General features: G+C 39.3%; 7 protein-coding genes and 1 non-coding gene across 9 annotated transcripts; 5 read left to right on the top strand and 3 right to left on the bottom strand.

The window, feature by feature from the left end:
- Positions 1 to 806: 806 nt before the first annotated feature.
- On the top strand, positions 807 to 1,433 carry LOC117638678. Its single transcript, XM_034373772.1, has one exon. It carries the CDS (start codon positions 807 to 809, stop codon positions 1,431 to 1,433), a length of 627 nt encoding a protein of 208 aa, XP_034229663.1.
- A 3,280-nt stretch (positions 1,434 to 4,713) lies between these two features.
- On the top strand, positions 4,714 to 5,787 carry LOC117638680 (F-box protein At1g49360-like). The gene has a single exon (XM_034373773.1). The coding sequence runs from the start codon at positions 4,714 to 4,716 to the stop codon at positions 5,785 to 5,787; it is 1,074 nt and encodes a 357-aa protein (XP_034229664.1).
- A 487-nt stretch (positions 5,788 to 6,274) lies between these two features.
- TRNAP-AGG lies at positions 6,275 to 6,346 on the top strand. Its single transcript has one exon. It is a non-coding gene; the product is annotated as a tRNA-Pro (tRNA).
- Positions 6,347 to 7,672: 1,326 nt separating this feature from the next.
- LOC117636813 (secoisolariciresinol dehydrogenase) lies at positions 7,673 to 9,180 on the top strand. 2 transcript variants are annotated; one of them, XM_034371490.1, is made up of 3 exons: positions 7,673 to 7,812; positions 8,018 to 8,092; positions 8,228 to 9,180. In XM_034371490.1, exons 1-3 carry the CDS (start codon positions 7,793 to 7,795, stop codon positions 9,027 to 9,029), a joined length of 897 nt encoding a protein of 298 aa, XP_034227381.1. In that variant the 5' UTR covers positions 7,673 to 7,792; the 3' UTR covers positions 9,030 to 9,180. The 2 variants fall into 2 exon arrangements, with proteins under 2 accessions (XP_034227381.1, XP_034227382.1); XM_034371491.1 differs by lacking the exon at positions 7,673 to 7,812 and adding an exon at positions 7,826 to 7,929.
- On the bottom strand, positions 9,092 to 10,072 carry LOC117636814. Its single transcript, XM_034371492.1, has 2 exons — positions 9,587 to 10,072; positions 9,092 to 9,497 (listed from the first exon to the last, which is right to left on the bottom strand). Exons 1-2 carry the CDS (start codon positions 9,986 to 9,988, stop codon positions 9,237 to 9,239), a joined length of 663 nt encoding a protein of 220 aa, XP_034227383.1. The 5' UTR covers positions 9,989 to 10,072; the 3' UTR covers positions 9,092 to 9,236.
- Position 10,073: 1 nt separating this feature from the next.
- LOC117636812 (auxin response factor 2B-like) lies at positions 10,074 to 16,389 on the bottom strand. The gene is made up of 15 exons (XM_034371489.1): positions 15,856 to 16,389; positions 15,528 to 15,695; positions 14,960 to 15,072; positions 14,648 to 14,743; positions 14,461 to 14,517; positions 14,100 to 14,255; positions 13,620 to 13,704; positions 13,085 to 13,175; positions 12,778 to 12,942; positions 12,550 to 12,669; positions 12,339 to 12,414; positions 12,114 to 12,252; positions 11,352 to 11,977; positions 10,719 to 10,909; positions 10,074 to 10,607 (listed from the first exon to the last, which is right to left on the bottom strand). Exons 2-15 carry the CDS (start codon positions 15,664 to 15,666, stop codon positions 10,514 to 10,516), a joined length of 2,148 nt encoding a protein of 715 aa, XP_034227380.1. The 5' UTR covers positions 15,667 to 15,695; positions 15,856 to 16,389; the 3' UTR covers positions 10,074 to 10,513.
- Positions 16,390 to 18,270: 1,881 nt separating this feature from the next.
- LOC117636644 (protease Do-like 2, chloroplastic) lies at positions 18,271 to 24,663 on the top strand. The gene is made up of 21 exons (XM_034371247.1): positions 18,271 to 18,541; positions 18,625 to 18,780; positions 18,948 to 18,998; positions 19,229 to 19,302; positions 19,393 to 19,456; positions 19,806 to 19,850; positions 19,975 to 20,082; positions 20,621 to 20,698; positions 20,860 to 20,926; positions 21,075 to 21,133; positions 21,262 to 21,361; positions 21,628 to 21,707; positions 21,982 to 22,038; positions 22,464 to 22,567; positions 23,007 to 23,094; positions 23,218 to 23,303; positions 23,400 to 23,424; positions 23,557 to 23,628; positions 23,865 to 23,915; positions 23,995 to 24,055; positions 24,137 to 24,663. The coding sequence occupies exons 1-21, from the start codon at positions 18,332 to 18,334 to the stop codon at positions 24,379 to 24,381; spliced, it is 1,881 nt and encodes a 626-aa protein (XP_034227138.1). The 5' UTR covers positions 18,271 to 18,331; the 3' UTR covers positions 24,382 to 24,663.
- Positions 24,602 to 26,310, bottom strand: LOC117636645 (probable indole-3-pyruvate monooxygenase YUCCA10). Its single transcript, XM_034371248.1, has 3 exons — positions 25,525 to 26,310; positions 25,025 to 25,384; positions 24,602 to 24,940 (listed from the first exon to the last, which is right to left on the bottom strand). The coding sequence occupies exons 1-3, from the start codon at positions 26,152 to 26,154 to the stop codon at positions 24,776 to 24,778; spliced, it is 1,155 nt and encodes a 384-aa protein (XP_034227139.1). The 5' UTR covers positions 26,155 to 26,310; the 3' UTR covers positions 24,602 to 24,775.
- Positions 26,311 to 27,126: the final 816 nt, after the last annotated feature.

The raw sequence follows: 27,126 nt of genomic DNA on the forward strand, positions 1-27,126 counted from the left end.
TGGTCTGATCTTCCTCCTAAACTTGCGTCAAACATAGCAGAGCGTCTAGGCCCCATCGAGCTTCTGAGTTTCCAGAGCGTCTGCAAGGCTTGGAACTCTGCTTCTTCCACTGCCTCAGCTAAAATTGAATCCACACCAGACTTTGAACCCTGGTTTCTACTGTATGCTGAGGATTTTGATCATAAATGCCAATTGCTCACAGAAACTGGTAAGAAGTTCACCATGAGACTTCCAGAACTGGACAGAACAACTTGCCTTGCATCAAACCTGTTTATACCCGGAATAAACGACCTATGACCTCCGAACACGTGGACAGGATCGTTATTGATCACGGATGACCTTCGGCATGGTGCCTACCGATCGGTTCCTTTTTTATCATTACTCTACCGGACACGTGTCATGCTCACAATCCGCTTCTACAGTCCCACATCGGAAATATGAGCATAGGGCACGCCTCCCAAGGCCTATATAAGAAGACCTCTATCCTCAAAAGGAGGAGGAGAAAAAAAACCAACGGTACGCTACCGCTTGATCTGTCAGCTAACATTACTAAAACCGTACTTACTAAAGCATCGGAGCGCCTTCGGCCGGTACCACACCGGTACCCCAAGGTCTTACCGAACGTGTCCTTTTGCAGGTACTTACCCTTCTGAAGTTAGACATCTGCCGAAGGCATAATATCACTAAGTTGGCGAAACACGTGCCGAACCACTTTTTCGCATCAACAAAACCAAGGATGGCTTCTTTTGTTCAAGAAACAAGGTCTTGAAGGTGAAGTTGTTGGTAATTGTGGTGGTGCTTCATCAATGTTCTTCTTTCAGCCCTTCTCCAAAACAAAAATTGACCTTCCAGGATGCCCTTTCTCGGAGCTCTCTGATCATGTTGCAGCATTTTCGTGTGCTCCAACTTCCTGGGCTTGTGAGGTTTGTGTTATAAACCGCGTCAATGGTTATGAACTGAAGCTGCATTTACTTCGCCGCGGAGACAAGGAATGGTTCCAACGCGACATTCCTTGTTCAGGAATCGATACAATCAAATGCGCTGCTTGCAGGACTGATCAACAAGAATTCTACTTTTTCGACAATACAGACCGGTTGTTCATCGTATTTACTGATCATAACCTAGTGGGCTGGAGGTTTTTCAGATGGTCTCCTGTGGATCCCACGGGACCCCAGCCAAAATTCTTTGTTAGCAAGAGTTATTTCATGAACACTGACATGAAGAAGAAGCTGGGGTTGGCAATGGCAAATCATGAGGCTGTTTCGTTTTCTACTTGTGGGACACAAAGGAAGTCAGGTGGCAAGGATAGTTTCGTTTACAATGAGAGCATATCTTGCAACCGCCGTATTGAAGAATCCAAGAGCCGTCAACTCAGAGGGGTATGGATCTACCCAAAATTCTACCGAGTCCCTCCAAAAGAAGAGACTTGGTGAATTGGCTCCATCACTGCTTTTTGCCTAATTCTTGTTTGATTTATTCCTAGTACCATTCTTCTCTTTATTTCAGCTTACTATTGGTTGACTTTGATGTAATGCTCAATTGGTTTTCTTCTGTTTTTTTAGGTAAGGTTGGGGTACTTTTCTTATAACAACGACTCTATCAACTTCAATTTCTAGCTCTTTGGGTTTTGCTTCAATTTTTGTTGGTGAACTTGGTTTCTGGTTTGCTCTTGCCTGGACAAAGTTTTCTTCTTCTTTTCACTTTGTGCAATCTCAGTCTATATCAACTCTTCAAATTTGAACTCTCAAACCCATATGCTCTGTAAGCACAGAGCATTGATTTACATGTAGCATCAACTCATCTAAATCATTGGATTAGCTTCCTATGAATTTGTAAGAAAATAATATTTACCATGATATAAGAATTTAATCTGGTTCTAATCCTTCCAAAAACAGAGTTTGGTACTTTAATTAGGATTTACCTCACTAATTTTCTTTCTTAAACTAGTAACTTCTATACTTGATACAATGTAATCACTGATGCAATGCAAGCAGAAGTAGGGCCCACATGCTGCCGTCCGTTTAAAATGATTCTGAACCAAACAAAAACATACACAGCAAGCACATTGACAATAAAAATAATTCGATGGCATGCAAAGATGAAGTCAGCTGGAGGAGCTCAAAGGCAGGAGAAGAGAAGAGGGGTGTGAAGGAAAAACAGAACCATATTTTCTTGAAGAAATTAAGTATGTTCAGGGTTAAGCTTCCCTTCTTTTCCTTTCGATTATCATTTTTATTTTTGAAGCATAGCCAAAAATCACTTGAAGTCTTTTTTACTTGTTCTTTTGCTTCTCTCTCACCACCACCACACCACCCCCCAATTTTCTTTCTTTGTTCATTATTTGTCTTCATTTGCACTACTTGTACAATACTGGGCAAGCCTTTTGTTTTCAATTACCTGTGTTCACTCGTTTTTCTTGGGGTTTTTTCTTCTTTTGTTCGCCGACGGAGCTGTTGAGCTCTGGAGGTGGCGGTGGATATATATATATATATATATATATGCGACTATACGCTTTAAATATATTTTTATTTAAACAGTATAGCCGAACGGCTATACTCATTAAATATATTCCAAACGAACACGAAGCTTGCACTCGCAGTCGAGCCATTTCGCTTCTCTATCAACTCAAGCTTCGATTTGTTTTCTTTGGTTTCGGCTGCTTCGTCCTCGGAGTTCAGCAACCAAAAAAGACCCAACCCGCCTAGCAGCCTAGCTACCGCCTCGCACCAGCCTAGCCACCGCCTCGCACCAGCCTAGCCACCGCCTAGCCGCCTCGCACCAGCCTAGCAACCGCCTAGCCGCCTCGCGCCTTCCTAGCGACAGCCTAGTCACCTAGAGCCATGCCGATTTTTCGAACACCGCGATTGAATGAAAGTCTGAAACAACAATGGCCTCTTTCAGACGAACACGAAGCTTGCACTTGCAGAGTATGGAACTTGCACTCGCAGTCAAGCCATTTCTCTTCTCTATCAACTCAAGCTTCGATTTGTTTTCTTTGGTTTCTGCGGCTTCGTCCTCCGGGTTCGGAAACCAAAAAAGACCCAACCCGCCTAGGCGCCCGCCTAGCTACCTCCTAGCCGCCTAGCCGCCTACCGACCGCCTAGCATCCTCGCGCCCACCTAGCGACCGCCTAGCTACCACCTAGCCGCCTAGCTAGCATCCTTGCGCCCTCCTACCCGCCTCGAGCCCGCTTAGCAGCCTCACGCATTCCTAGTGACATCCTAGCCGCCTCGAGCCCTTCTAGCGACCGCCTAGCCACCTAGGCTGATTTTTTGAACACTGCGATTTACTGAAAGTCTGAAACAACAATGCCTCTTTCAGCGTCCTTTGGCTTCTTTTGAAGTCTATGCTTTCTCAGCTGCTTCTGGTTTCATGTGTCCAGGGCTCAAAATGCTAAACATGCATGGATTTTGTGTTTCTCAGTTTCTGTCACTAATTTTTCTGTAATAATTTGTGCTGAACAAAAACAAACAAGAAGATTTTTAGTGAGCATGAAAATTTTAAAACGAAAGCGAAGCATGATGACGATGTGGCTGCATGTACAGGAAAGTGACAAATACAAGGGCATGGTCCAACAGCATGTGGACTTGGAAACAATACAAAGCAAGCTCCACAAGGACACATATTCGTCTTGCGCTCTCACTCTACCGAGACCTGCTGCTCCTCTTCAACAACGCCGTCGTTTTCTTCCCCAAATCCTCTCTGGAGTCGCTAACCGCTCACCAACTTCGACGCCTTGTCTTCAAATATATTTTTATATAACGAGTATAGCCGCGCGGCTATACTATTTAAATATATTTTTAGAGAAACGCACATACATCCTAAGAATTCTAGCTAAACTGGGATACTTACCATGATGATTTTATCGTTTTAATTTGAGTTATGAATTTATATTTTCACAGGTTGTTTGTGATCTTAGAACTCTTGAGTTCTATATATTAACTACTACAGAGTTGTATTGTATAGTAATCTCTTCTCCCCTTTGTAACAAAAAAAGAGACGTATGGTATATTTTTCTCTCTTCTTCCAAATTCCAATGTTAATTTGAAAGAAGAGTCAAGTCTAGAAGCAGTTGATTTCTTCTTGTAGGCTCTTTTTGTGCTCTGTTTCTTTGTTAGCTAGCAATGATTATGATATATCCAGCATTTCTTTTCTATTTTGTAGCGGTGGTGATGTCATGTTTAGGTCTAAAATGGCTTCGCTTTGGGGTTCAGGGTTAAGCATTCAGCTTTTGGGTTTCGTGCTTCGAATATGAAAATGTTTTGTTTTAAAGTTTTCATTTTTATGGTGCAGGTTTTTGGGAATCAATAAAACACTGGTGAACTTGAAGAAGTTGTTTGGCGTGTAGGTAGGTTTTCTTTCTCACTTTTAGTTTGTAATTCTCGTTATAAGGTACCTTGAATTTGATATTCTTGATCCATTTGAAGTATTTCTTACTCAACATATTAAGAAAATTGCAATGATAGAAATACTATATGCATACTATGAATATAAACACCAAACCCAACGTATTAAGAAAATTGCAGACCTCACAGATTGTTGCCTTCTTTTAAAAGTTAACAACTTGGTTATATATTCACTGCTAGTTGCTAGCCTTCACTTATTGGTTCATAAACCCTAATTCTTTTCCATGTTAGTTCCTTCGACTTTAACATATATATGTGTGTGTGTGTGTGTGTGTGTGTGTGTGTGTGTGTGTGTGTCTCTGTATGGATGTATGGTATGGATGGAGCAGCTAAGAAAGTAAATTACAATATGGGCCAGTGCTTTTGCAAAATGTCTATTGGAGACCAAATGCAAATGCAAATAAAGCAATGGCCGCCATGGTCCGATCTTCCTCCTGATCTTGCGTCAAACATAGCAGAGCATCTAGGCCCCATCGAGCTTCTGAGTTTCCGGAGCGTCTGCAAGTCTTGGAACTCTGCTTCTTCCACTGCCTCAGCTAAAATTGAATCCACACGAGACTTTGAACCCTGCTTTCTACTGTATGCTGAGGATTCTTATCATAATTGCCGGTTGGTCACAGAAAGTGGTAAGAAGTTCTCCGTGAGAATTCCAGAACTGGACGGAACAACTTGCCTTGCATCGAACCAAGGATGGCTTCTTTTGTTCAAGAAACAAGGTCATGAAGGTGAAGCTGTTGGTAATTGTGGTGGTGCTTCATCAATGTTCTTCTTTCGGCCCTTCTCCAAAACAAAAATAGACCTTCCGGGATGCCCTTTCTTGGAGCTCTCTGATCATGTTGCAGCATTTTCGTGTGCTCCAACTTCCCGGGATTGCACAGTTTCTGTCATAAATCGCGTCAATGATTATGAACTGACGCTGCATTTACTTCACCGCGGAGCCAAGGAATGGTTCCAATATGACATTCCTTGTTCAGGAATCGGTACAATCAATTGCGCTGTTTACCACACTGAAAAACAAGAATTCTACTTTTTCGACCATACAGACCGTGTGCTCATTATTGTATCTACTATTCATAAGCCACTAAGCTGGAGGTTTTCCAGAAGGTCTTCTGAGTATTCTGTGGGACTCAAGTCAGATTTCATTGTTTACGCTAGTTATTTCAAGAACACTGACATGAAGAAGAAGCTGGGGTTGCCAGATGATGCGGATGTTTCGTTTTCTACTTGTGGGACACAAAGGAAGTCTGGTGACCTGGACAGTTTCGTTTACTGTGAGAGCATTTCTGGCGATCGTGTTGAAGAATCCAAGAGCCGTCAACTCAAAGGGATATGGATCTACCCAAAATTCTGCCAAGTCCCTCCAAAAGAAGAGGCTTGGTGAATTTGCTTCATCACTGCTTTTTGCTCTTTAATTTATTCCTTTCCTTTCCTAGCTAGTAATATTCTTGTCTTTATTTCAGTTTACTATTGGTACACTTTGATGTAGTGCTCAATTGGTTTTGCTTATAACGTAGTTCTTTGGGTTTTGCTTCAATTTTCTTACATGTAGCTTCCTATGAATTTGCAACAAATTCTATAATAATATTTACCATGATAAAAGAATTTGGTTGTTCTATCATCAAGATTCAAATCCTTCCAAAAACAGAGTTTGCAATACTAGGCAAGCCTTTTGTTTTCAATTTTGTTCTTCTTTTGTTGCTGAAGTTTTTTTTTTTTTTTTTTTTCCTTTTTATTAAATAAAATTTTAAAATCTTTTTTTCCTTTTGTTGCTGGCTAACGGGGTTTGAATTTTGTTTCAATCTTCAAGATGGGATTTTCATCCTGAATTACCAAAAGAAATATTTACAATTTTAGATTGTAAATCAAAAGGGCATTTGGTCTAGTGGTATGATTCTCGCTTAGGGTGCGAGAGGTCCCGAGTTCAATTCTCGGAATGCCCCTGGTTCTTAGATATTTTTTTGTATTTTTCCTTCTTTCACTTTGGCATGTGAAACGGGATGTCGTTTAAAACACCTCCGAGAGTTCCACCCACACCGGGGCACTTTTATGATTTTATCCTTCTTTTGCTTCACTCTCTCTCCTCTTATTTTCTTTCTTCGTTCATTATTTGTCTTCATCTGCACTACTTCTGGGCAAGCCTTTTGTTTTCAATTACCTATGTTCACTCGTTTTTGTTGGCTGACGGAGCTGTTGAGCACTAGAGGTGGTGGGGGTAAAGAGTACAGCCGATGGCTATACTCCTTAAATATATTTTTCATCTCACGAGTATACCGCACGGCTTTACTCTGTAAACACGAGCAGTCTAGCTATGCGGCTCTACTCCTTAAGGAAAGTATAGCCGCGCGACTGTACTTCTTCGCGCAGCTATACTCCTTAAATTTATTGGGTATATAGCCGCGCGGCCCTACTCCTTAAATTTATTTTTTGATTAAGGGGGTACCAATGCTTTCGAATTGGAGCTGCGTGTTCTCAACCGCGGAGCCAATGAATGAATTCCACACCGTCTTCAGTTAGGAGAATTCTACTTTTGCGACGAAGGAGACAAGTTGGGAACCTACACTGGAAGTGGTAACTTTTGCCTGATTCCTGGTGGGCCACCATTAGCAGCTGAAGTTGAATGTATACCGTTGATAGAGGAAAGGGAATATTTGGAAACAAAGAAGGTGGAGAGGCAGCTGGCTGTTGGATTGTTGTTTTCAATGAGAAACGTTTCTCATCCAATCCAATAGCCCCCGTAATTTTAAAGGGGTTTGGATCCACCCAAGATTCTGTCAAATCTCCTGGTGGGCCACCATTAGCAGCTGAAGTTGAATGTATACCGTTGATAGAGGAAAGGGAATATTTGGAAACAAAGAAGGTGGAGAGGCAGCTGGCTGTTGGATTGTTGTTTTCAATGAGAAACGTTTCTCATCCAATCCAATAGCCCCCGTAATTTTAAAGGGGTTTGGATCCACCCAAGATTCTGTCAAATCTCCCCAATTCATCAGACTTTTGTTATTATCTTCTTTGCTGTGCATTTCTAGAATTAACCCTGAAACTGAAAATTATGACAGGGACTAGTTTCAATAAACATTGTTCAAGAATGGCTAACTACAATAATTATCCTTCAAGGTTGATTAATTTTTAAAAGATTTTGTCGTATAGTCCTCCACTCCAATCCAACCCCAGATTCCCCAGATTTTGTTGTTGACACTACTATATTGACATTAAACAAAATTTCAGACCACAAAAAGAAAAAAAGAAAAAATATTGATGCAACGGGCCCACACGTTGCCGGCCGTGTAAGATGCTTTCTTACATCCTCCTTGTCGGTCCAACCATGTTCAACAATTGGCCGATAGAAATAAGAAACAAGAACCACCACATCTTCTTCAACAAAACAAACCATGTTCAGGGTTGCATTAAGGTTTGCTTCTCTTACCTTTTGATTTTGATATCTATGCAGACAGACAGAAATCATTTCAAAGTGCTGGGATTTTTTTTCGCTTTGGTTTTCTTGGGTTTTTCTTTTTTTGTGGCTGAGGTTTTCTCTTCCTATTCAATAAGATATAATCTTTATCTTTGGATACAACTCAGAAGAAAAGTTGCTAATGGTTTGAAGTTTTGAACAGAAAAAAGGTTACCATTTCAAGAGCTCCTGTGGTTTCTCCAAGCTTCAAGATGGGATTTTCGTCCCAGACTGCGAGGTAGGCAAACTTGAATGGATATGGGGTTAATTAGATTTTATCAGATGCTTCCCCTTCTGTTGATTGGATTCTTTTAAGTCTGCAACTGATGCTTGGACTTGGGCCATGTTTGCTTTGCTATGTGTGACAAAGCAGACTTGAAGGCAAAGTGGCGCTGATCACCGGAGCAGCAAGTGGCATAGGAAAGGCAACTGCATCCAAATTCATCAGCAATGGTGCCAAAGTTGTCATTGCAGATATCCAACAGCAGCTTGGCCAGGTCACGGCAAACGAGCTCGGTCCCAATGCGACCTTCATCGCCTGTGATGTCTCAAAAGAATCCGACATTTCCAATGCTGTAGATTTCACCATCTCTAAACATAGCCAGCTTGACATTATGTACGCCAATGCAGGGGTAGCCTGCAACACTCCCCCGAGCATTGTGGACCTCGACCTGGCAGTGTTCGATCGTGTCATGAACATCAACGTGAGAGGAGTCGTTGCAGGAATGAAACATGCTTCACGTGTGATGATCCCGCGCAAAACTGGCTCCATTCTATGCACAGCCAGTGTCACGGGACTAATGGGAGGACTCGCACAGCACACCTATTCGGTATCCAAGTTTGCTGTCATAGGCATTGTTAAGTCTCTGGCTGCAGAGCTAAGCAAGCATGGAATTCGGGTCAATTGTATATCCCCATTTGCCATCCCAACCCCATTTGTACTTGAAGAAATGAGTCGGATTTTCCCGGGAGTCGATATACAGCGTCTAATAGAAATAACACAGAATGCCGGCGTCTTGGAGGGCACAAATTGTGAACCCAACGATATTGCTAATGCTGCACTTTATCTAGCTACAGATGATGCTAAATATGTTAGTGGGCATAATTTGGTGATAGATGGAGGTTTTACATCTTTCAAGACTTTGGAATTTCCTGCACCAGATCAGGTGCATTAAACATTCATTATCAGTTGTCACTGACTCACCATGCAAAGACATATGAGATGAGAAGACATTGATTCGAAAGATGAAGGCCTTTTCATGCAAGATTGATGTATGAAAACTTACTGTTTTTACATAGGAAATGTAGGAGAAGATAAATTACTAATTTGGTGAAATGAAAAGTGAAAAGTGAAAACCTTCATCAACTGGTTTGAGTTAAAATCAGGACTGCTCTATCCGTTGGGCAATCAAATTCACTGCTGCGTTGGCGGATGAGAATGCCCCATGGAAGCTTTCCTGGTAGGAAATAGATTCCAATTCTATAGCCATCTTCAGCAAAATCTCACCCAAGTCAGTCTGTTTTCCCAGCAAAGATTTGTAGTATGATTGAGCAGCAATATTGCTGATTTCAACATTGTTGGCTTCTGGGCAATACTCATCATCCAACCACTTATGCAAAGTAACCCTTAGCCACTCTGATTCCTGGATAGATAAATAGATATCATTCAATCAAAACAATCAATCCAAAAACAGCTGAAATTTAATTTCTGTAAATTAAGAGAAAATTGTACCTCCAAGGCCTTGGAAGGGACCAACCAATGCTCTGGGACCACAAGGTCTTGGACTTGGGCATCTGGGTCTTCTTCTTCTTCCACTTCATCTTTCTCTTGCTCGTTGCTTTGTGGGTTTGAAGGAGACTGAGATCTTAGAGCAGTGTGTGGGTGTGGCTTGGGAAAATCGTTCAGTGAGCGAATTGGATGCGGTGATGAAACCCAGAAATTGAGCGTAGGCGTAGCAACATTGGTGATAGCAAAATTTTTGGTGTAAGAGGTAGAATTAAACTTTGGGACGGCTGTAATTGGTCTAGTTGGATACAAAGATTTCATGGTTACTTTCGTTTCACTGCAGATTTTCTTTGTTGGGAGAATGGTTTGGTGGCGGGAAATATATGAAGGGTGCGTGCGCCTGGACATTCACAGATGAGGGTTTTCAAAGGCTGAGCCTCCGAGGCACAAGCTGCTCTCACATTTTTTTTCTTTTTGTCTTTTTTTTTTTTTTCGGATAACCGAGTTGCTCGGGCCCATACCATATAAATAGGCCCAAAAAAATCACACATTATAGCCCAATATGCAAACCAAATTCGAAATAAAGAACAACTATCCAATATAATATACTGTGAATAAAGTATCTATCAAGATTCATGCCCACTGCCCAGGTTCATAATTCTACCAGAACAGGTATATATCTGGATTTTATACAGGACAGCAATCTTATCACAAAACACTAGCATCCTTCAGAACAAACGACCGAACTTGTGTTTTTGGCTAAATTTAGATAATGTGTAAACTGTAGCTACACTAGATGATTAAATTTGCACAAGTGGACATAGCTATTCATGCAGACATGTTTGTCGATACCATCTCTCTGTGTCTCTGTCTCTGTCTCTCTCACACCCCCTCATATGAACAGATAAACACAAATGACCTCAGAGGAAAGAATTAGAGGGATGTTGCATTTGGCGAGCCTGGATTCAGTCTGTCGATTTCTTCCTTTGGACAGATGAACAATTTTTGCACCATGGACTGGAATTCACTGCATATGTAACATGATTACCAAATTAGTAAAGACCGATAGCAGATCAGATTTGTACAGCACATCAGAAATGGCAAACTTTAAGTCACAGTATGAGTTCTAGTTCTTAACTGCCACAGGTAATCTCCTATCAGCATCATGTCTCCTTCATCATCCATGTAGGTTACCTGCCACCCACTGCTTCCATCGATCAAGCTTCCTTTCAAATCGAACATCTGGTCAAGCTCAGAAATGAGTTCACCATACCCATCAAAGCGTGTGAGGTCCACCGACCTTCCAACAGGAGCTCCATATTTGAGCACCTGAAAGAGCGTTGAAATTTTGACAAGGTTAACTTGAGCAATCAACTCAACCATTATAAGGAGGTGAGAAGAGAAATACTAGTTGTTTAACATTATCTGCACATTGATTCATTATCCTACAAATGCAACTTGAAAGTAATAAGAAGGCATATTCATGTGCCTTCTAAGGGACCTGAATCACACGTAACTATGCTTGACCATATAACTTCAACAAAGCATAATCACCACCAGACACAGCTCTTTGGAAGTTTGTAGAAACTAGTTAGAAGGTTGCTCGTTATCTAAACACACAGATACATCTTTTAAGGTGCATGAAATCAAATTCTAGTTTGGTGATTGAATAATTTAGAATGCAAAACAATAAAGATAATTCAATTAGCATAAATGTTTCCTACAACTTGTTTGGAAAGACAACATAGAAGAAGTTTTATATGTAATGTACCTTTATGCAGCTCCTGTTAGTGACAGAGCAACATTTCTTGCATTGTTTCGCAGAAAGAACACCAGAAACACTCTTAGATGTCTCTGAAATCTGGACAGTTTCAGAAACACTCGACTGAGATATTGGAGTAATAGAACAAGGACTAAAAAGTTCACTAGAAGTGACAACTTGTGGTGAAGGGAGCTCCGGGTGACTAGTAACTATATTGACTCCAAACAGCATGGTTGTACCACGGCTATTTGGTTGGACAAGTGGCGCTTCAATCTCACTCCTTGGTTTGAAGGCCCTCGAGTCCTGGGACCCAGAGGATTTGACATTTGGAACTGACATGCTTCTTCTAAACGCTACACTGTCCCAGACTCCAAAATTAAATATCGGTGGCCATTGGTTAGTGAGACTTGGAGCTATTACACTGCCAGGACATTGATAAAGTGGGTCATGCAATGGATTGTTTTCCAATCCCAATTCTGTATGGGTCCAGTCAGGATTTGATGGTGGAATGAACTGCGGTAGTAATGGTGGTTTTTGTGTACCCGGTTCATGAGCAGGTGGGTCACTAATTTCTTGACCTTGAAAGACCTTTTTTTGTCTTGGAGGTGTATACTCAGCTGGAATTGGCAATAAGCCTATGAAGAAAAGAAGAGAGATAAGTTGATTAATTTTGACTTTAATTGGATATATCATTAAAACTGAGTTGACGAAGGAAGCTTTCTCTGAAATCTAGAGAAACTTTCCACAGGGAGGTATATGAGAGTTACTGACCATTCGTAGCCAAGTTAGGAAACCCAGGTGATATCAGATCAGGAACATGTGCTCTCTTATTAGGTTGGAGAGGCATGATATTCCAAGGAGAAAGCCTTTCAGGATGCAAGTTTGTATCTGATGAGGCATCCCATTGGACCTGGATGGACAGATCAATTAATGAGATAGTTATGTATCAGTTTGAAGATTTTGAGATTTTGATGATTAGAAGAGGAACTTGGGTACCTTCAGACACCTCCATTCTGAACTGGCCCACCTGATACAATCATTATCTTCAATACCTATTATAGTACCCGCCAATCTGGTTCATACAATAACCACATTCAGTCAAAACACCATGACAGTGACACTTTAGGGGGGAAAAGGTAGGTTGTTAACAGTGTCTACGGTATTTTTATCCATCCATTCTTGCACTCAGAAGCCAAGGCTTGATTACCTTTTCTCTGCACATTCTTCACCTTCAAAACACGTTCTGAATCTCATACCAATAGAATAGTCATTTTTTGCTGATTTCATGTATTGATCATAAGGAATTATAAATGCAGCAGGACTGGTCCTGCATATGCATAAAAAGATGGCAGCTTAAAACCTTGGAATATGTGTGTACCCAGTGATACTGATATTAAATCTAAACCCTATTAGCTCACAGAATCAAATAGCTTACCATGGACGATAGTACACAGTAAACAGGGTACCAGTAGAATTGGCATGGAAAGCACTGGCAAGTATGCCATGTTGCATGCTGTGGCCTGAAATGAGAGCAGTTGATGCATTGTCCTGTTTTTTGTTCACACGGCGTATCCCAACACGCAACTCTCCATTTTCTCCTCTGAAGCAAGAATTACAATCATTAGATAACTAACAGTGAAGACAGATAACTAATACATATATTAATTAACCCTTTAACTTGAGAGAGAGAGAGAGAGAGAGAGAGAGAGAGAGAGAGAGAGAGAGAGAGAGAGAGAGAGTACCTGACAAAGATACATGCATCCCCAGCAACAAGTCTTTTTGCAGTCACAAATGTACTCCAACCACTGGTAAGCAAGTGCCTCTTTGGCTGACCTACATTGTGGGAGATGCAGCATAAATTTAAGATTGGTCGTATATGATGAATCCAATGTAGAAGGTTAAGGCAGAAACATGCATGAGAATTAAAAGTGTTCGCCACACTTAAGAAGGATAATAATTGCAACTGTAAATGCAATTACATTAGTGAGCATTTATTTGTAGGTTGGTCCATTATGTATTACATGGAGTCAGAAAACCATGGCAAATTGCTTTTTTTCTCCTAGGCATGATGAGAGGAATTTTAAATTTCTGAAAGAAAAACATGTCCCGCATATTGAAATAATCAAAGAAATGCATCCATAAGTACATTACTGCAATGTCGAACACAATGACCAAATTCAAGTGTCATGCATCTGTTTCTGATTCTGTAAGTATTAATAATGATGCTTAAGTTACTTCCACAGTTAGATGTTTGAGAGTGTCTGAATTTGAAGATACCACGAAATATATGGCGAAAGTGCCACTCAAATCCCTGCAAGTCCCTTGCGACGAGTTCTTGTACTGGTGGTTGCTGAGACATGTCCTACAAAAACATCTATAACTTGTGAAGGAACTGGCTTCTAATACTTAGCATTTTATATAAATCTTATGAGATAGAGGTGATTGCAAAAGGTGAAGATCTGAGACAAGATTTCCTATGACACTTGTATAATCCAAAGTACCAAACATGCGAGCATAGTTCTTGTCACTTAGTAGTAGATTACTAGGTTGACTAGGTTCTAAGATTTTCATATCTGTCCCAAGAAACAGTAACAAGAGAAGCCAAAATCAAATATATGAAGGCATTTATCCCCATATGCCTCATTTAAACTTAGCCTCAACTTATATCACATTGAATTGGTTAAATGATTGCTTAGCAGATGTGTGCCATTAATTTTCTAATGGGTGTTATGGAAAGCCATCAGAATAAAAACCAACCAGAGGTGGAAGGCACTCATCAGCTTGTCGTTTCGGAACAGAGAATCCACCATGAGTGCTTGTGTCAGATGGGGTGAGTGTCTTGCTAAAGGAGCGTGTACTCGTGCTCTGAGGCACGGGTTGATTATTTTCTTCATCTAAACTTAGCTGTTCTTGCTGCAAGGTGCCAAAGCAGTACGCATATGTTGTTATTATCATCACATGTAAAAATTCCAGAACAGGTGAAATAATGTAAACTTTTCAAATTATGAGCCATACAAAAAAAAAAATAAAAATTAATGGCATCAAAAAGATATCATATCAGTTTCTTGTAAGTTCTTATGGGGCCTAAGCAAGGTCATCTCAGCACTCAGTAGCTAACCTCAGTCAGAGGAAGCAAGGTGATTTGAGCAAACACTTCATCTGTGTGAACTTCAGCCTGCAAATGAGTCATTCAAAAATTAATAAATTCTCATAAATTGTAAGCCATTCAAGTTTCAAGTCCATACACAATTTTAAAGTTATACCCATCACATTTTGTTAAACACACGCAGAGAGGAACAATTTACCTTTAGCAGAACACAGACAACATTGCAGAGGATCTTGGAAGGCAAATTGTAAATTGGCATTTCCATTTTGCCATCTTCGTTTGCATATGCCTCGACCTATTCTAGATCAACAGGCAAAGATGTTACCTATTTGGACCTCAGACAAAAACAAATTGAAGGGATTGATTGAAATTTAGGGACCATCTAAAAAGTGGGCCCAGGACCAAATAGAAATGGCATGAAAACTTCACAATTTGCTTAATAGACAGAAGAAACAGAGTCCTTAAAAGTGCCATAAAAGAAATAGTAATGAAGGAGGTGAGGGAGGAGAACCTGTTCCATGTGACCTTGAGGGAAGTAGAAAACCTTCTCTCCGGGGCCCGGAACATAAACATTAGGACCTGCACATGCATGCCATAGTCGAGTGTACGAATCATCTTTCTCACCTAACACCAAAATTGAAAACATAAGAACAAACCGAGGCAAAATTGGGCGGGGGCTGAAAATCAAACCATGAGGACCCGCTAAAGTGAAAGTCCATAAGAATTTGAGAACCCATTTCAGAAATGGGACTTGTTACAGGCCACAATACACAGAGAGTTGAAGATCCTAAATGTTCATCATAAAAATTTGATGCAACATGCCTTGAGCTACCTCTGAAAAATCAAAATGCCAATTGTAGAATTCGTCTCTGAATCAGTAACCCAAAAATAGAATAGTTTTTATTTCCATCATTAAAAATTAATAATGGTCAACACATCTCATTTTACTGTGGAAAAAAATAAAATCCAAGACTAAAACAGAGCTTAGTTACAAATTTTCTCTCCGAGCAGAGTTCAACACAAACATGAACAATAAAATGAATAAGAAAAACAAGAGGTCACTGGTTCAGGTCGTCCACCTCGTTTATTCTTGTTAGCAGCAGCAGCAGCAGCAGCAGGGAAGGCTGAACCATCGCTACAGCCGCTGCTTTCTCTCTCGGCAACATTGACGGTGGTGGGCCCCAAGCCTTCTACACCGGCAGTCGTCCTCGGCGCCATGTCTATTTATTTATCAATTCTCTCCGCCTCTGAACCAAAACAGAATAAAGAAGATATTGCGGAGGATGAAGAAAAAAGAAGAAGAAAAGAAAGCGAGAAAATTAGAAAAGGGTGAAAATAAGTAGAAGAGGAAAGTTCAGGGAGGGAGGGAGAATCAGGACAAATAGGCGTTAAGAATTAATCAGGTACCGCGTCCACCTAATGGCGTTAATGTGTCGCCTTCCTTAACTTCCTTTAATCTCTCTCTCTCTCTCTCTCTCTCTCTCTCTCTCTCTCTCTCTCTCACACACACACTTTCTCTTCCTCTCCACTAGCAAGTATCACAATTCCCACCTCCACACCCGGCCGTTTCAGCGTTTCTCTCTCTAGAAGAGGCCCCTGTGAGCAAGCAGCGTGAGCAGCGTGATGTCGTTGTAACGTTTAGTGCAAAAACTGGATGTCGTTCGTTGTTGTTGTTGTGCACCAGAGCGAGCGAGCTAGAGGAGAGAGAGAAAGTAGGCTGCAGTGCAGTCCAGGCACCGTTCAATGTATGTAGGCGCGTTGCAGATGTGTGTGTGTGTGATTTGGTACACCTGCACCTGCCAGGCCTCTTTTTGGCTCCTCTCTCTCTCCCCTCTCTTTCTCTCTCCGAGACTCTTTCGCTAAATTTGGGTCTCTGTCTGTGTTGCTGCAAGTGTGTAGTGTACTATTCTTTGCTTTGCTATGCTGGCTGGCGGTGTTTGCTAGTTTGCGCCGATGAGTTCGATGCGCTCTTTTGCCCTGCAGTGCATGCCCTCGCCTCATGCATCTCGCCCATTTGTCATATCTCTCTCCGTCAACCTTTTTTTTTTTACTTGCGTGTGGCAACACTGACCGTCGATTTCGGGGAAATTGGGTCCCGCCTGTCTTGTGAAAACCACAAAGAAAGAAAGAGAACGAATAATGTTGGACTTGATTTTGTAATTAAATTCGTATTTGTTTTGCATGAAGAGCAAGCGTCGTTTAACCATTGTCCATGGGGATTAATTTGGCTTAATTAGACCGGCTCGGCTTCAGTGTGTGTCGTATGTGCCCTTTGTTAGCTGGTAAACCTATCACTGACTGAAACAACAAAGTGGCGAAACATAAATTCTTCCAGTGATTTAATATACATAATAAATTATTATAAATAATAATACATCCATTATCATTCTTTAATCAGAATATAGAAACCATGGTGGGGACTCATCATGCAATGTAGTCTCATAATTTGACACATTATCTTTATTTGGTATTTGATGGTACTAGTCAAATAATAGATGAAACATTGTTTTCAACAAACACATCCAATGAATGATCATGATGCTAATGAATTTGTCCCACACTTTATATTTGGCTAATTTTTAATAATATTAATCATGTAAACGGATAGGGTTTAGATCGGATATACCTTAATCCAAATTCAAATCTATTTATAATTGGATTATCGGATTATTAGATTCACCTCTCAATTCATATCTGTTACTCATTGAATTCGACAAATCAAATTATTATCGGATTTATTTTGAATTGTACCTAAAAAAAATTCAAAATTTATTAGTAGCATTGTTCTTTTATTGTTTTTATCTACTTTTATATCAATTTTTTATTTATCTTTAAAATTAGTTTTTTAAGTGTATTCTTAGTGCTATAAAATTAAAATTATTCATTTACACATATAATTCATATATGAATCCATTTATAATCGGATTAACGGATTTGGATTTGGATTGTAATTGAATTATCGAATTGAGAAGTCCAAGTCATCTCCTATTAATTACACCGAATTTATATTGGATTCATATCAAAATCCAGTCCATTGACATGTCTAAATATGATCATTTTGAAGGGATCTCCAAATTACCATTGATGAATGTTTGGATTTGACTAATTATAAAGTGATTAAACCATTAACGATTAGGACATTCAAATGCATACTTATTAATACATATGTACCACTAACAAAACTAAAAACATTGAATATTAATTGGGTAGTAACATTAAAATGGCAAGTATTTATCTTGTTATAATGTTGGGGACTTTATAGACTTTTGCAAACTTTACACCAAATTTTATATTATGCCATACTAAGGATAGTTTCAGGCTACACTTATAATTCAATGTTGTATAAATAATGCTTCATCCCAAGGTCAGTGTTAAACTAAAGAAACGGAGGTAACGGAGACGGAGTAGCAGCAGATCAAAACTGTTTGAGGCCCGCGAAAATTACACGAACGGACAGGAGCAATTAAGACAGTGAGAACGACACTTCCTATAAAGCATGCGGGGCATTTATGGAAAAGTCAGCTCCATCACCGTCTGCCCCGACAACCGTAGCCACTTCAGAAGCCCACACGTGTGTTGATCTGTTACGCTTCGTCATGTTTCCAAGGCAAAGGCAATGAACCTTTTCTTTTGGTTTTTTCATATGGGCTTTGTCGTACACATTTTTAAAGCCCAAGTTATAAAATGAGCTTAAGCCGAAACCCAAAGATAGATGGGGCCTGAAATCTCCCATTCGAAGTAAACCCGTAGGCGCCAAAATTCAGAGACCCACGCCCGAAAAAGTCCAATTATTTCGGATAAGGAAACGCTGCGCGGTCCTATAAAAGAGAAACTTCGTCTTCTCAACCTTCTTCTTTTAGCAGTGAGCTGACCTTCAATTCAAATGGCCGTTGCGGTCGGCAACTGCTGCTTCTCTGCACTCACCTCCACCGTTAAATTCCGTTCTTCTGTTTCCATCCAACCCTGCTTCGCCACGTCGCTTTGGTCAAGCAATGGCCATGCTCTTAAACCTGTTAGTCAAAGCAAGAGAGAAAGAGCTTCCAGTTCAAGAAAAGGTTCGTCGTCGTCGTCATCTGCTAAATCTCAACCAGAGGTGAAACCCTAAGCACTACTGTTTGTGTAAATTTTTTCTTGATAATTGATTAATTAATATTAATATTGGCTTGGGAAATGCAGAAAGAAGCTGTTCCCAATAAGTTGAGCGGAAATGGTAATAGATGGAGTGTTACTGGTAGAGGGAAGAAGGGACAGTCTCAACCAACGGCTTATAGATCATTTGGAACGCAAAGAAAAGAGAAGAAAGAGTTTGCAGTTGATCAAAAAGAGCAACAGGTTTGATAATTGTTGCATTGAATTCCTTTTCATGATTCAATTGCAGGATTAGTTTGTGTTATAAATTTACAGTCAAGTTTAAAAAAAACTGTTCACTGTTTGAAAATCTTTTTATTTAAATTTGAAATTTTGGTTTTATCTTCATGAGGTGATTGTACTTGATTCAGGTTGAACCGAGGAGCCTTCAGGATGCTGATTTCCTTAATGCCGTCGTTAAGGTATGAATACCTCTGTCAGTGCCAAAGTTATTGTTCGGGCTGTAGGTTCTATATTGTAATATAAGCTCCCAATTGAAATATCTGTTGTCTTTTTTTAAACAATCTATTTGCCTTTCATTGTTATATTGTTGAACTGTGGGAGTATGGTGTTTGTCAATCCTATCACTTAAATATCAAAATCTGCTGAATCCATTGCGCACTCAGTTAGTAGCTAACAGTTATATGTTTAGGTTTACTGCACCCATACCGCCCCCGACTACTCCCTTCCTTGGCAAAAACAAAGACAATATACAAGTACAGGCAGGCAAGTTTTGAACCCTTATCCTCGTACTCATTTCACTAGCCCGTGTGGGTGTATGTTTTAAAGAACGTATAATCTGAATCTTTAATGCAGTGCTTTTATGATTGGTGACGGGAAACTCTTGACAAATGCCCACTGTGTTGAGCATTATACTCAGGTACTTTGTTGTCCTTATTAGTCAATAGTCAGTAGAAAGGTACAAAAGTGTCATTTACTTATCTAGTCAGTGAATAGGCTTAGCCTTCTAAGCGCATTTGTCATAAGTATATCATTTTAGAAGACATACACACTTGTTCTATATGTTGCCTTTTATGTGTTTTTCCTTGAGGGTTCATAAGCACAATCATATCTCTATCTATAATATGTACGGAAAACATGACCGATGAGGAAAGTGAAGGATACAATTACTTTTTATGTATTTATACAAAATGATGTTTTAGGCAAGAGGTCCAGTCCGATTATTTATTTTTATTATCATTGTATTTTTATTTTCTCTACGAATGCAGGTTAAAGTGAAGAGAAGAGGGGATGATACCAAATATGTGGCTAAGGTATTTCACCCTCAGAAAATTAACATAGTGATGCTCAATATCTTGGAGATAAAGATGATGTTCCAACTTATTATCAGTAGTGGGGATTATGATATAGCTTTACTATTAGTGACTTGATATGCAGGTTTTGGCCAGAGGTGTTGATTGTGATATAGCTTTACTTTCAGTAGAAAGTGAGGAATTCTGGAAAGGGGCAGAACCACTCCAATTGGGAAGCTTGCCACATCTTCAGGTTTAAAGTACTCCTATCTAGTTAGTTTAGAAACTAACATGAACGAACGAACTTTCTGAGGCTTGGGTTTAGATGTTTTAGTTGGTTGCAAGAACTTATTTTCTGGTATACAAAAGAGAATATTAGCCAAAAGAACCACATATATATATATATATTTATATTGAGATAGTTTCATTTGGAATACTAATTGTGGAGCATAGGGAGTGTGACTGCAAACATTGTGTCAAAAGAAACTAATTTCAAATTTCAAATTTTAGAGGGCATGTGCACCCGCTTTATCCAAACCTATTATTAAATATATTAGTATTACGATATAAACTGACTGCCCACGTGATCTAAATCTGAGATTTTAAATATGACTTGATATAATAAAACTCATCCCTTACCTTACCCCTCAAAACAATGTAGCTTTACTATTTCTGAAACTGCAGAAGTTGAAGTTGTTATACCCAAGTTTGGAATTTTCTACACTTCTGCTATAACATCACAATGGTTCATCCCCTTTAACTGTTGTATCTGTGGTTTTCATATTGGACAGGAAGCAGTGACTGTTGTAGGATATCCCCTTGGAGGAGATACCATTTCAGTAACAAAGGGGGTTGTATCGCGTATAGAGGTTTGGCTTTCCTTACCTGAGTGGACTTGTATGATTTATTACTTGCTGATGGATATGGCTCTGATAATCGGTTGATGTCCTTAAAAGATAAATATGCCATCCAAATTAAGATGTGTTACATAAATATAGGGCATCAAGTTTCTCACAATTAATATCCTCAGGTTACGTCATATGCTCATGGGTCATCTGATTTGTTGGGCATTCAGATTGATGCAGCAATAAATCCTGGTCAGTCTATGATTCAAATTTACAATTATAACACTCCGTTCTTCGGGAAGTCACTTAGCTGCCTCAAGATTACAATCCTTCTTCTTTATATGGCATATTTCATTTGCATATTTATCATAGCCACTGCTTATACTTTGCTAGATTGTAGGTAATAGTGGTGGACCTGCATTCAATGATCAAGGGGAGTGCATTGGTGTGGCATTTCAGGTAAATTTGTTGGCTTGCTGTCAAAGTTTGTTTATCCATGTTTACTTGGTCTTAGATTTCTTGGCTGTATAGGCAATTCTGTGGCATGAAAACTTTTTCCTTATTATTTTAAGAGACACTTCTTTTAGGTCTACAGATCTGAAGAGGCCGAGAATATTGGATATGTCATTCCTACTACAGTTGTGTCTCATTTTTTGGATGACTATGAGAGGAACGGGAGGTATACAGGTGAGAATCTCTTCCCAACTTTCATCTTTGTGAAGGGAACTTAGTTGTATATGCATATTTATCTTGCACTATCCACACACCTCTTGTCTGGGAGTTAGAAGGTATAGACAATGGCAATGTGCCAAGTTTTATGTAACTAAAGCAATTGATTGTGGATACCATTTCAACTTGTCTGTGTAGTACCTGCTGCTTTCTTCAGCGGCAAAGTAGTATTAGTGCTATATTTTTTTTCAGTTAATTTCACCTCAATGCTTTTTGACTTCCAGGTTTCCCTTGCCTGGGTGTATTGTTGCAAAAGTTGGAGAATCCAGCATTACGGGCGTGTTTAAAAGTAGAGTCTATTGAGGTAGTCTCTCTGTCTGGTTAAGTGTTTCCTGGATCAGCTGGTGTATCCGTGTCAGAAAAAACATTGCAAAGCTTTCATCTGGTTAAAATTGTTTCTTGCATAAGAAATGTAAGAGTAGCAGATATGAAGTGGCAGTGGAGCGTGCAGGAATTTACTTATGTAGAAACTAATATAATATCAGTCCACGTTTTTGTGTTATTATAATGTTTAGCTTTGTATCTGTTAATCAGTTAATTTTGCTTAGGCTTTTACTCATCACATCTGGCTTGCACAGGGTGTACTGGTACGAAGAGTTGAACCCACTTCTGATGCACATAATGTATTAAAGGAGGTATGCTGGCTGTTTGAATCTTGAGTGATTGATGTATATATACTTGTTAAACAGTCATCAAGGGAAACCTTTAAGTCAAATTTTTGGTGCTTCTCAAGCTATCAGCTTATGAGATGATCAGATGTTAGCAGTATTACATGTTTAAATATCTTCAAGATATGATGAAAGAATAGTGAAAATGTGAAGTGGCAAACTTTTAGAATTGGAAATAAAGTAATTGTATGGAAAAGGTTGCTAAGTTAGTTTTGGAGAGTGAAAAGGTAATCATGAATGGGGCATTTAGAGTCAACTTAGAATATATTATGGTCCATAATCAATTTTGTAGAATCTGTCCTCATGTTTCCCTTTATCTTGGGATTTAAAGCGTATTGAAATTTTGATTTTTTTAATTGTTAATAACTTTGATAGTACTTGTGCTTTTCCAGGGGGACGTGATTGTAAGCTTTGATGATGTTCATGTAGGGTGTGAAGGAACAGTACCTTTCCGATCAAATGAGCGCATTGCATTCCGCTACCTCATTAGCCAAAAGTAAATCCCTGGTTCTAAGACAAAGAAATTAAGTTAAAAGCTGCATTTTCTTTTTAAGTACTTCTTATTTGTTCCGGTAAGAATACTTGATCCATTGGCTAGCCCCTGCAATTATTCTTTGGCATTGCAATGCCTTCAGTGGGGCCTGGCTGAACTTGCTTTTGTGGAAAAATGAAAGATTAGACTAAAAAAGCCTTAAGGCGCACCCAAGTGTGCAAGTTTTAAGGAGTCACTACTCTGACCACTAATGCTGATTTTTAGGAGTCACTAGCTTCTATTTCTTAATTTACATTCCTTTTTCTATTAAAATTTTGCCTTTTCTTGTCTCTTCATTCATAGTCATGGTAGTCATATGAATTCCTTCCTGTAGAATTTTCATCCATGTTCTAATTTGTTCATTTATAGGTGCAATTTATAGGCTAACAATGCTCCTATACAGATTTGCAGGTGATGTTTCTGATCTTGGTATTATTAGGGCTGGAGAATTCAAAAAAGTTAAAGCAGTTTTGAACCCACGAGTGCATTTGGTAAGTTGTAAATTTTTGGTTCTTTTTACAACGCCATAAAGCTTTTGTTGTCAATCTTATTATTATTGTTTTCTTATAAACATCCTGATGCTGATTGTTTTAAGTTCTTTATGGCCCAATAAGGTCCCCTTTCATATCGATGGAGGTCAGCCTTCCTACTTAATCATTGCTGGTTTGGTGTTTACCCCACTCTCAGAACCACTGATAGAGTATGTCACGCTCATTTCTGGCACTGAATAAATTATTTTAGTAATAAACTTCTTGTGATAACTGCACACTAACCATTTCTTATGTTCTTTTGGCAGTGAGGAGTGTGAAGACTCTATAGGAGTAAGTAGTGACCATGGAGGAAACTCTTAAGCACAAAAGCCCTGTTTAACTATTTTTTCTTTTTCGTTTGCTGACCAGAATGCACACTTATGGTTTGGAAACTGATTGGTTTTTGGTTTCTCTTCTGGTCAGTTGAAACTCTTGGCAAAGGCACGCTACTCTTTGGCTAGGTTCAAAGGGGAACAGATTGTGATCCTATCACAGGTTAGTTCCATAAATATTCCTTTAGCAATGTACATCAAATGTTGAGATTGTGTTGTGGTTATTAAAGCCAATATTTAACGTGTAGCTTCTTTCATATTTGTCCTCTCTTGCCCTCCCTGTAATATATTATGCATGTTAAGTTGTACAAAAGGAGAATCATCCTTTTCATCACTCTTTGTTTCTGAAAATTTTAAACTGTTGCCCTTTTTTCTTATTTTTGGATTCATCTTCTATAGGTCTTAGCAAATGAAGTGAACATAGGGTATGAGGATATGAGCAATCAGCAGGCAAGTTATATGTTTCTGTTCACATTTTTGGCTTGTCTCTGCCAACCATATGGCTGCACTAACAAAAAATTGATTTCAGGTTTTGAAGTTAAATGGAACCCAAATAAGGAACATTCATCATTTGGCGTACCTTGTAGATTGTAAGTAGTAGCACCCCTTAAATATTTCCTGTTCAATTTGTGCCATTCTGATTCTCATGGTTGTGCTGTGCTCTTAATCAGCATGCAAGGACAAGTACTTAGTCTTTGAATTTGAAGACAATTACATAACAGTTTTGGAAAGGGAAGCAGCTACAGCTGCTTCTTCCTGCATTCTCAAAGATTATGGGATTCCGTCTGAAAGGTCTTCCGATCTGTTGGAACCCTATGTGGATTCACTTGGGGACAACCAAGCAGTCAATCAGGACATCGGCGACAGTCCGGTTTCAAATTTGGAAATTGGCTTTGATGGAATTATTTGGGCATAAATTATAATTTGCTTATATCCCGGAGGAATACGAAGTCATCAGTAGAAAGATGATGGTTATTGCAGGCCAACAATTATTTAAAGATTGGCTCCCGTCTCACGCCATGACAAAGTGTTCCTCTTTTATTATTTACTTTACTCTCAGTTTTATTAGTTAGTGTAACAATTTTCCTCATCTGTTAGAATCTAATAATTTGTATCCTAAGTTTGCTTCAGTCAGCTGGCAATCAATTCTTGTAATTTATTTACTGTAACAAAATAGTAAAAAGCCATTTGTTATTGATTATTTGTCTACATTGCAGCGAGCTTTTTCACTATCACAACCAAAAAACGATAAATAAATAAATAAAACATAGGGAGTTAAACTTGACTGTTGACCTTCTTCAGTTTGGTTACTATAGAAATGACTTGATATCATTTGCTATGTTTTGAGCATCCTCACTAGACCCATATATTCCTCTTCTTGATAATCCCACACAATATAAACCGTTCTTTCCCTTCCAATGGTTGGGGAAACTTTGTCTTGGAAGTCCATCATCTTTTAAAAGATAATCATCGCCCTGTAACAAAAAAATTAAAAATTTCACATCAAAAACACTGTTTTTCTTTTAATTAATTTGATTAATTTGTTATTTAATCATCACCTTGAGCCACAAGTTCGTTGATCTCTTGAACCCGGTGCAGAAAACAATTGCATCAAATTGGTACGACTTGCCGTTTTTCAATTCAACATCGCTGCCTCTTATGCTGCTGATTTCTGCTGGCAAGACCTGAATCTCACTGGACTTTATCTTCTTAAAGGTTCCAACATCAATGGCTGGATACTTGCCGTACTTGACCTTCATATAAAAGGGACCCTCTGTTGGCCTCTCTATCCCATACTTGGTTAGGTCTCCAAAGACCAGCTTGCTAAGCAAAACCATCAAAGAGTCCACCATGTTTAGCGAAAAATGTTTCAACAAAACCAGGGCCAAGTAAACCATCCCCCTTGACAAAACATGGACCTGCATTCATATCACATAACTATCATATTAAACATGAAAGAAATTTGTTATACGGGTTAGAGTCTAAATTAAACTAATCTGAACTAACCCACGTCTACAAACATCCAAGAAATTTAAGTTATAAATTAATGAATTCGTACCGGGCTTCGAATGATGATGGAAGTCTTTGCACCATGGTTTGCTAGGTCTAGAGCAATTTCCATGCCGGAATTCCCAGACCCAACAACCAAAACGTTCTTGTTTTTGAACCCCTTCCCAGATTTGAACTGAGTTGAGTGAAGAACATCCCCAGCAAAAGTGTTCAAACCTTGAACCTCTGGTATATATGGGTTGGTTGCTTCCCCTGTAGCCACCACCAAAAACCTCCCAAAATACCCCTCCATCTCACCAGAGCCACCAGTATTATTATCAGTCACCGCCTTCACAACCCATCTCTCAGAAGCTTCATCATAGTTTGCAGACTCAACATTTCTGTGGTACAGGATGGGACTAATCTTGAAACGGGACACATAGTCGTCCAAGTATTGGATAAACTGATTCTTGGGCACGTAGGTGGGACAAGAAGGTGGAAATGGCATGTGGGGAAGCTCACAGAACTGCTTTTGAAGGTGGAGGTGGAGACGGTCATATGAATACTTTTTCCACAGGGAAGCAAAACAGTCCTCTCTTTCCAAGACTATGTATGGGATTGCAAGCCGGCTTAGACATCCGGCCATGGCGAGGCCGGACGGGCCAGCCCCGACTATAATCACTGCCTTCTCCTGCTCCATTTCAATGGCCTCTCTCTCTCTCTCTCTCTCTCTCTCTCTCTCTCTCTCTCTCTTCTGTTGTTGCAAAGAATAACCAATAAGATTTAGTCAAGTAGGAGGGTTCCATACTCCATTTTGAAAAATCACCAATAAGTGACCAAGTCTATGATTTAGCCAGTCAATATGTTTTCTTTTATAATGTTTTTTTGGTGCTTAATTATAATGCGAAAACGTATGAATTAAGAAACCAAGAGAATGAGCTGTTTCTTGTAGAAAATGCCATGTGGTTGATATAATAAAAAGTAGGGGGACTGCCGACTTTTCCGTTAAACAAACAAAGAAAAAAAAGGGTTATCTATACGATTGAATTGTATCTCCATTTACACTTAGAAATTGTATAGAAAAATGTTGGTAATTGTAAGATGCGTGGTGTAGCACGAGACAACAGAGTGAAGTAATATGTACGTAACAAATGTTGGCTTTCCATCAACCGTCATCATTATTCGTACCTCTTTATTATTTCAATTGCTTGCTTCCTTCTTTCCAAACAAGTCTGAAGCATAAGTCAGTTTCAATGACTCGGCTGGTGGGCTCAACCTCACCCCCTGTGATTCATTGGTATTCTACATATCTTCGTGTCTATTCACAGGGTTCTGTTTCCCCCTCTTTTCTTCCCCCTTTTCTTCTTTTCTTCGAGAAACACTTGATTAGTTACCACGGAGGTAGAACTGTATTGCTAATTTAGGTAAATAAGAAAATATTATCACTTGAATCATAGCGTTATTATCCATATTTCATGAAAATCTTTCTCCTTTTCTTTGGTGGTAAAAAAAGTGAACCCCGAGATAGCAAAATAGAAAGGCAAATAATTTTACTGCATTGTTTTTGAGTATCTTCAAAGTCTAGATTAATACGAGACACGAATTAATGATGAGAAGCGACAAGTGAAGAAAAGGGCAGGGCAGGGAAGTTTTTGTCCTCCATTTTGGTTTA

This window comes from Prunus dulcis, chromosome 8, assembly GCF_902201215.1.
Source record: "Prunus dulcis chromosome 8, ALMONDv2, whole genome shotgun sequence".
Lineage (NCBI taxonomy): Eukaryota > Viridiplantae > Streptophyta > Magnoliopsida > Rosales > Rosaceae > Prunus > Prunus dulcis.

Bases quoted from the DNA above. Each gene is read 5' to 3' on its own strand.
- LOC117636645 (XM_034371248.1), bottom strand. From the start codon at position 26,154: ATGGAGCAGGAGAAGGCAGTGATTATAGTCGGGGCTGGCCCGTCCGGC. The intron at 25,385-25,524 runs GTACGAATTCAT...ATATGAATGCAG, and splicing joins CCATCATCATTCGAAGCCCG to GTCCATGTTTTGTCAAGGGG. The intron at 24,941-25,024 runs GTGATGATTAAA...TTTTTGTTACAG, and splicing joins CAACGAACTTGTGGCTCAAG to GGCGATGATTATCTTTTAAA.
- LOC117636813 (XM_034371490.1), top strand. From the start codon at position 7,793: ATGTTCAGGGTTGCATTAAG. The intron at 7,813-8,017 runs GTTTGCTTCTCT...AGTTTTGAACAG, and splicing joins ATGTTCAGGGTTGCATTAAG to AAAAAAGGTTACCATTTCAA. The intron at 8,093-8,227 runs GTAGGCAAACTT...GTGACAAAGCAG, and splicing joins TTTTCGTCCCAGACTGCGAG to ACTTGAAGGCAAAGTGGCGC.
- LOC117636644 (XM_034371247.1), top strand. From the start codon at position 18,332: ATGGCCGTTGCGGTCGGCAACTGCTGCTTCTCTGCACTCACCTCCACC. The intron at 21,708-21,981 runs GTAGTCTCTCTG...TGGCTTGCACAG, and splicing joins TAAAAGTAGAGTCTATTGAG to GGTGTACTGGTACGAAGAGT. The intron at 23,425-23,556 runs GTAAGTAGTGAC...TCTTCTGGTCAG, and splicing joins AGTGTGAAGACTCTATAGGA to TTGAAACTCTTGGCAAAGGC.
- LOC117638678 (XM_034373772.1), top strand. From the start codon at position 807: ATGTTCTTCTTTCAGCCCTTCTCCAAAACAAAAATTGACCTTCCAGGA.
- LOC117636812 (XM_034371489.1), bottom strand. From the start codon at position 15,666: ATGGCGCCGAGGACGACTGCCGGTGTAGAAGGCTTGGGGCCCACCACC. The intron at 14,744-14,959 runs GTTCTCCTCCCT...GATCTAGAATAG, and splicing joins CTCAAGGTCACATGGAACAG to GTCGAGGCATATGCAAACGA. The intron at 13,176-13,619 runs GTATCTTCAAAT...CCCACAATGTAG, and splicing joins CTTTCGCCATATATTTCGTG to GTCAGCCAAAGAGGCACTTG.
- LOC117638680 (XM_034373773.1), top strand. From the start codon at position 4,714: ATGTATGGTATGGATGGAGCAGCTAAGAAAGTAAATTACAATATGGGC.
- LOC117636814 (XM_034371492.1), bottom strand. From the start codon at position 9,988: ATGTCCAGGCGCACGCACCCTTCATATATTTCCCGCCACCAAACCATT. The intron at 9,498-9,586 runs GTACAATTTTCT...TTATCTATCCAG, and splicing joins TCCCTTCCAAGGCCTTGGAG to GAATCAGAGTGGCTAAGGGT.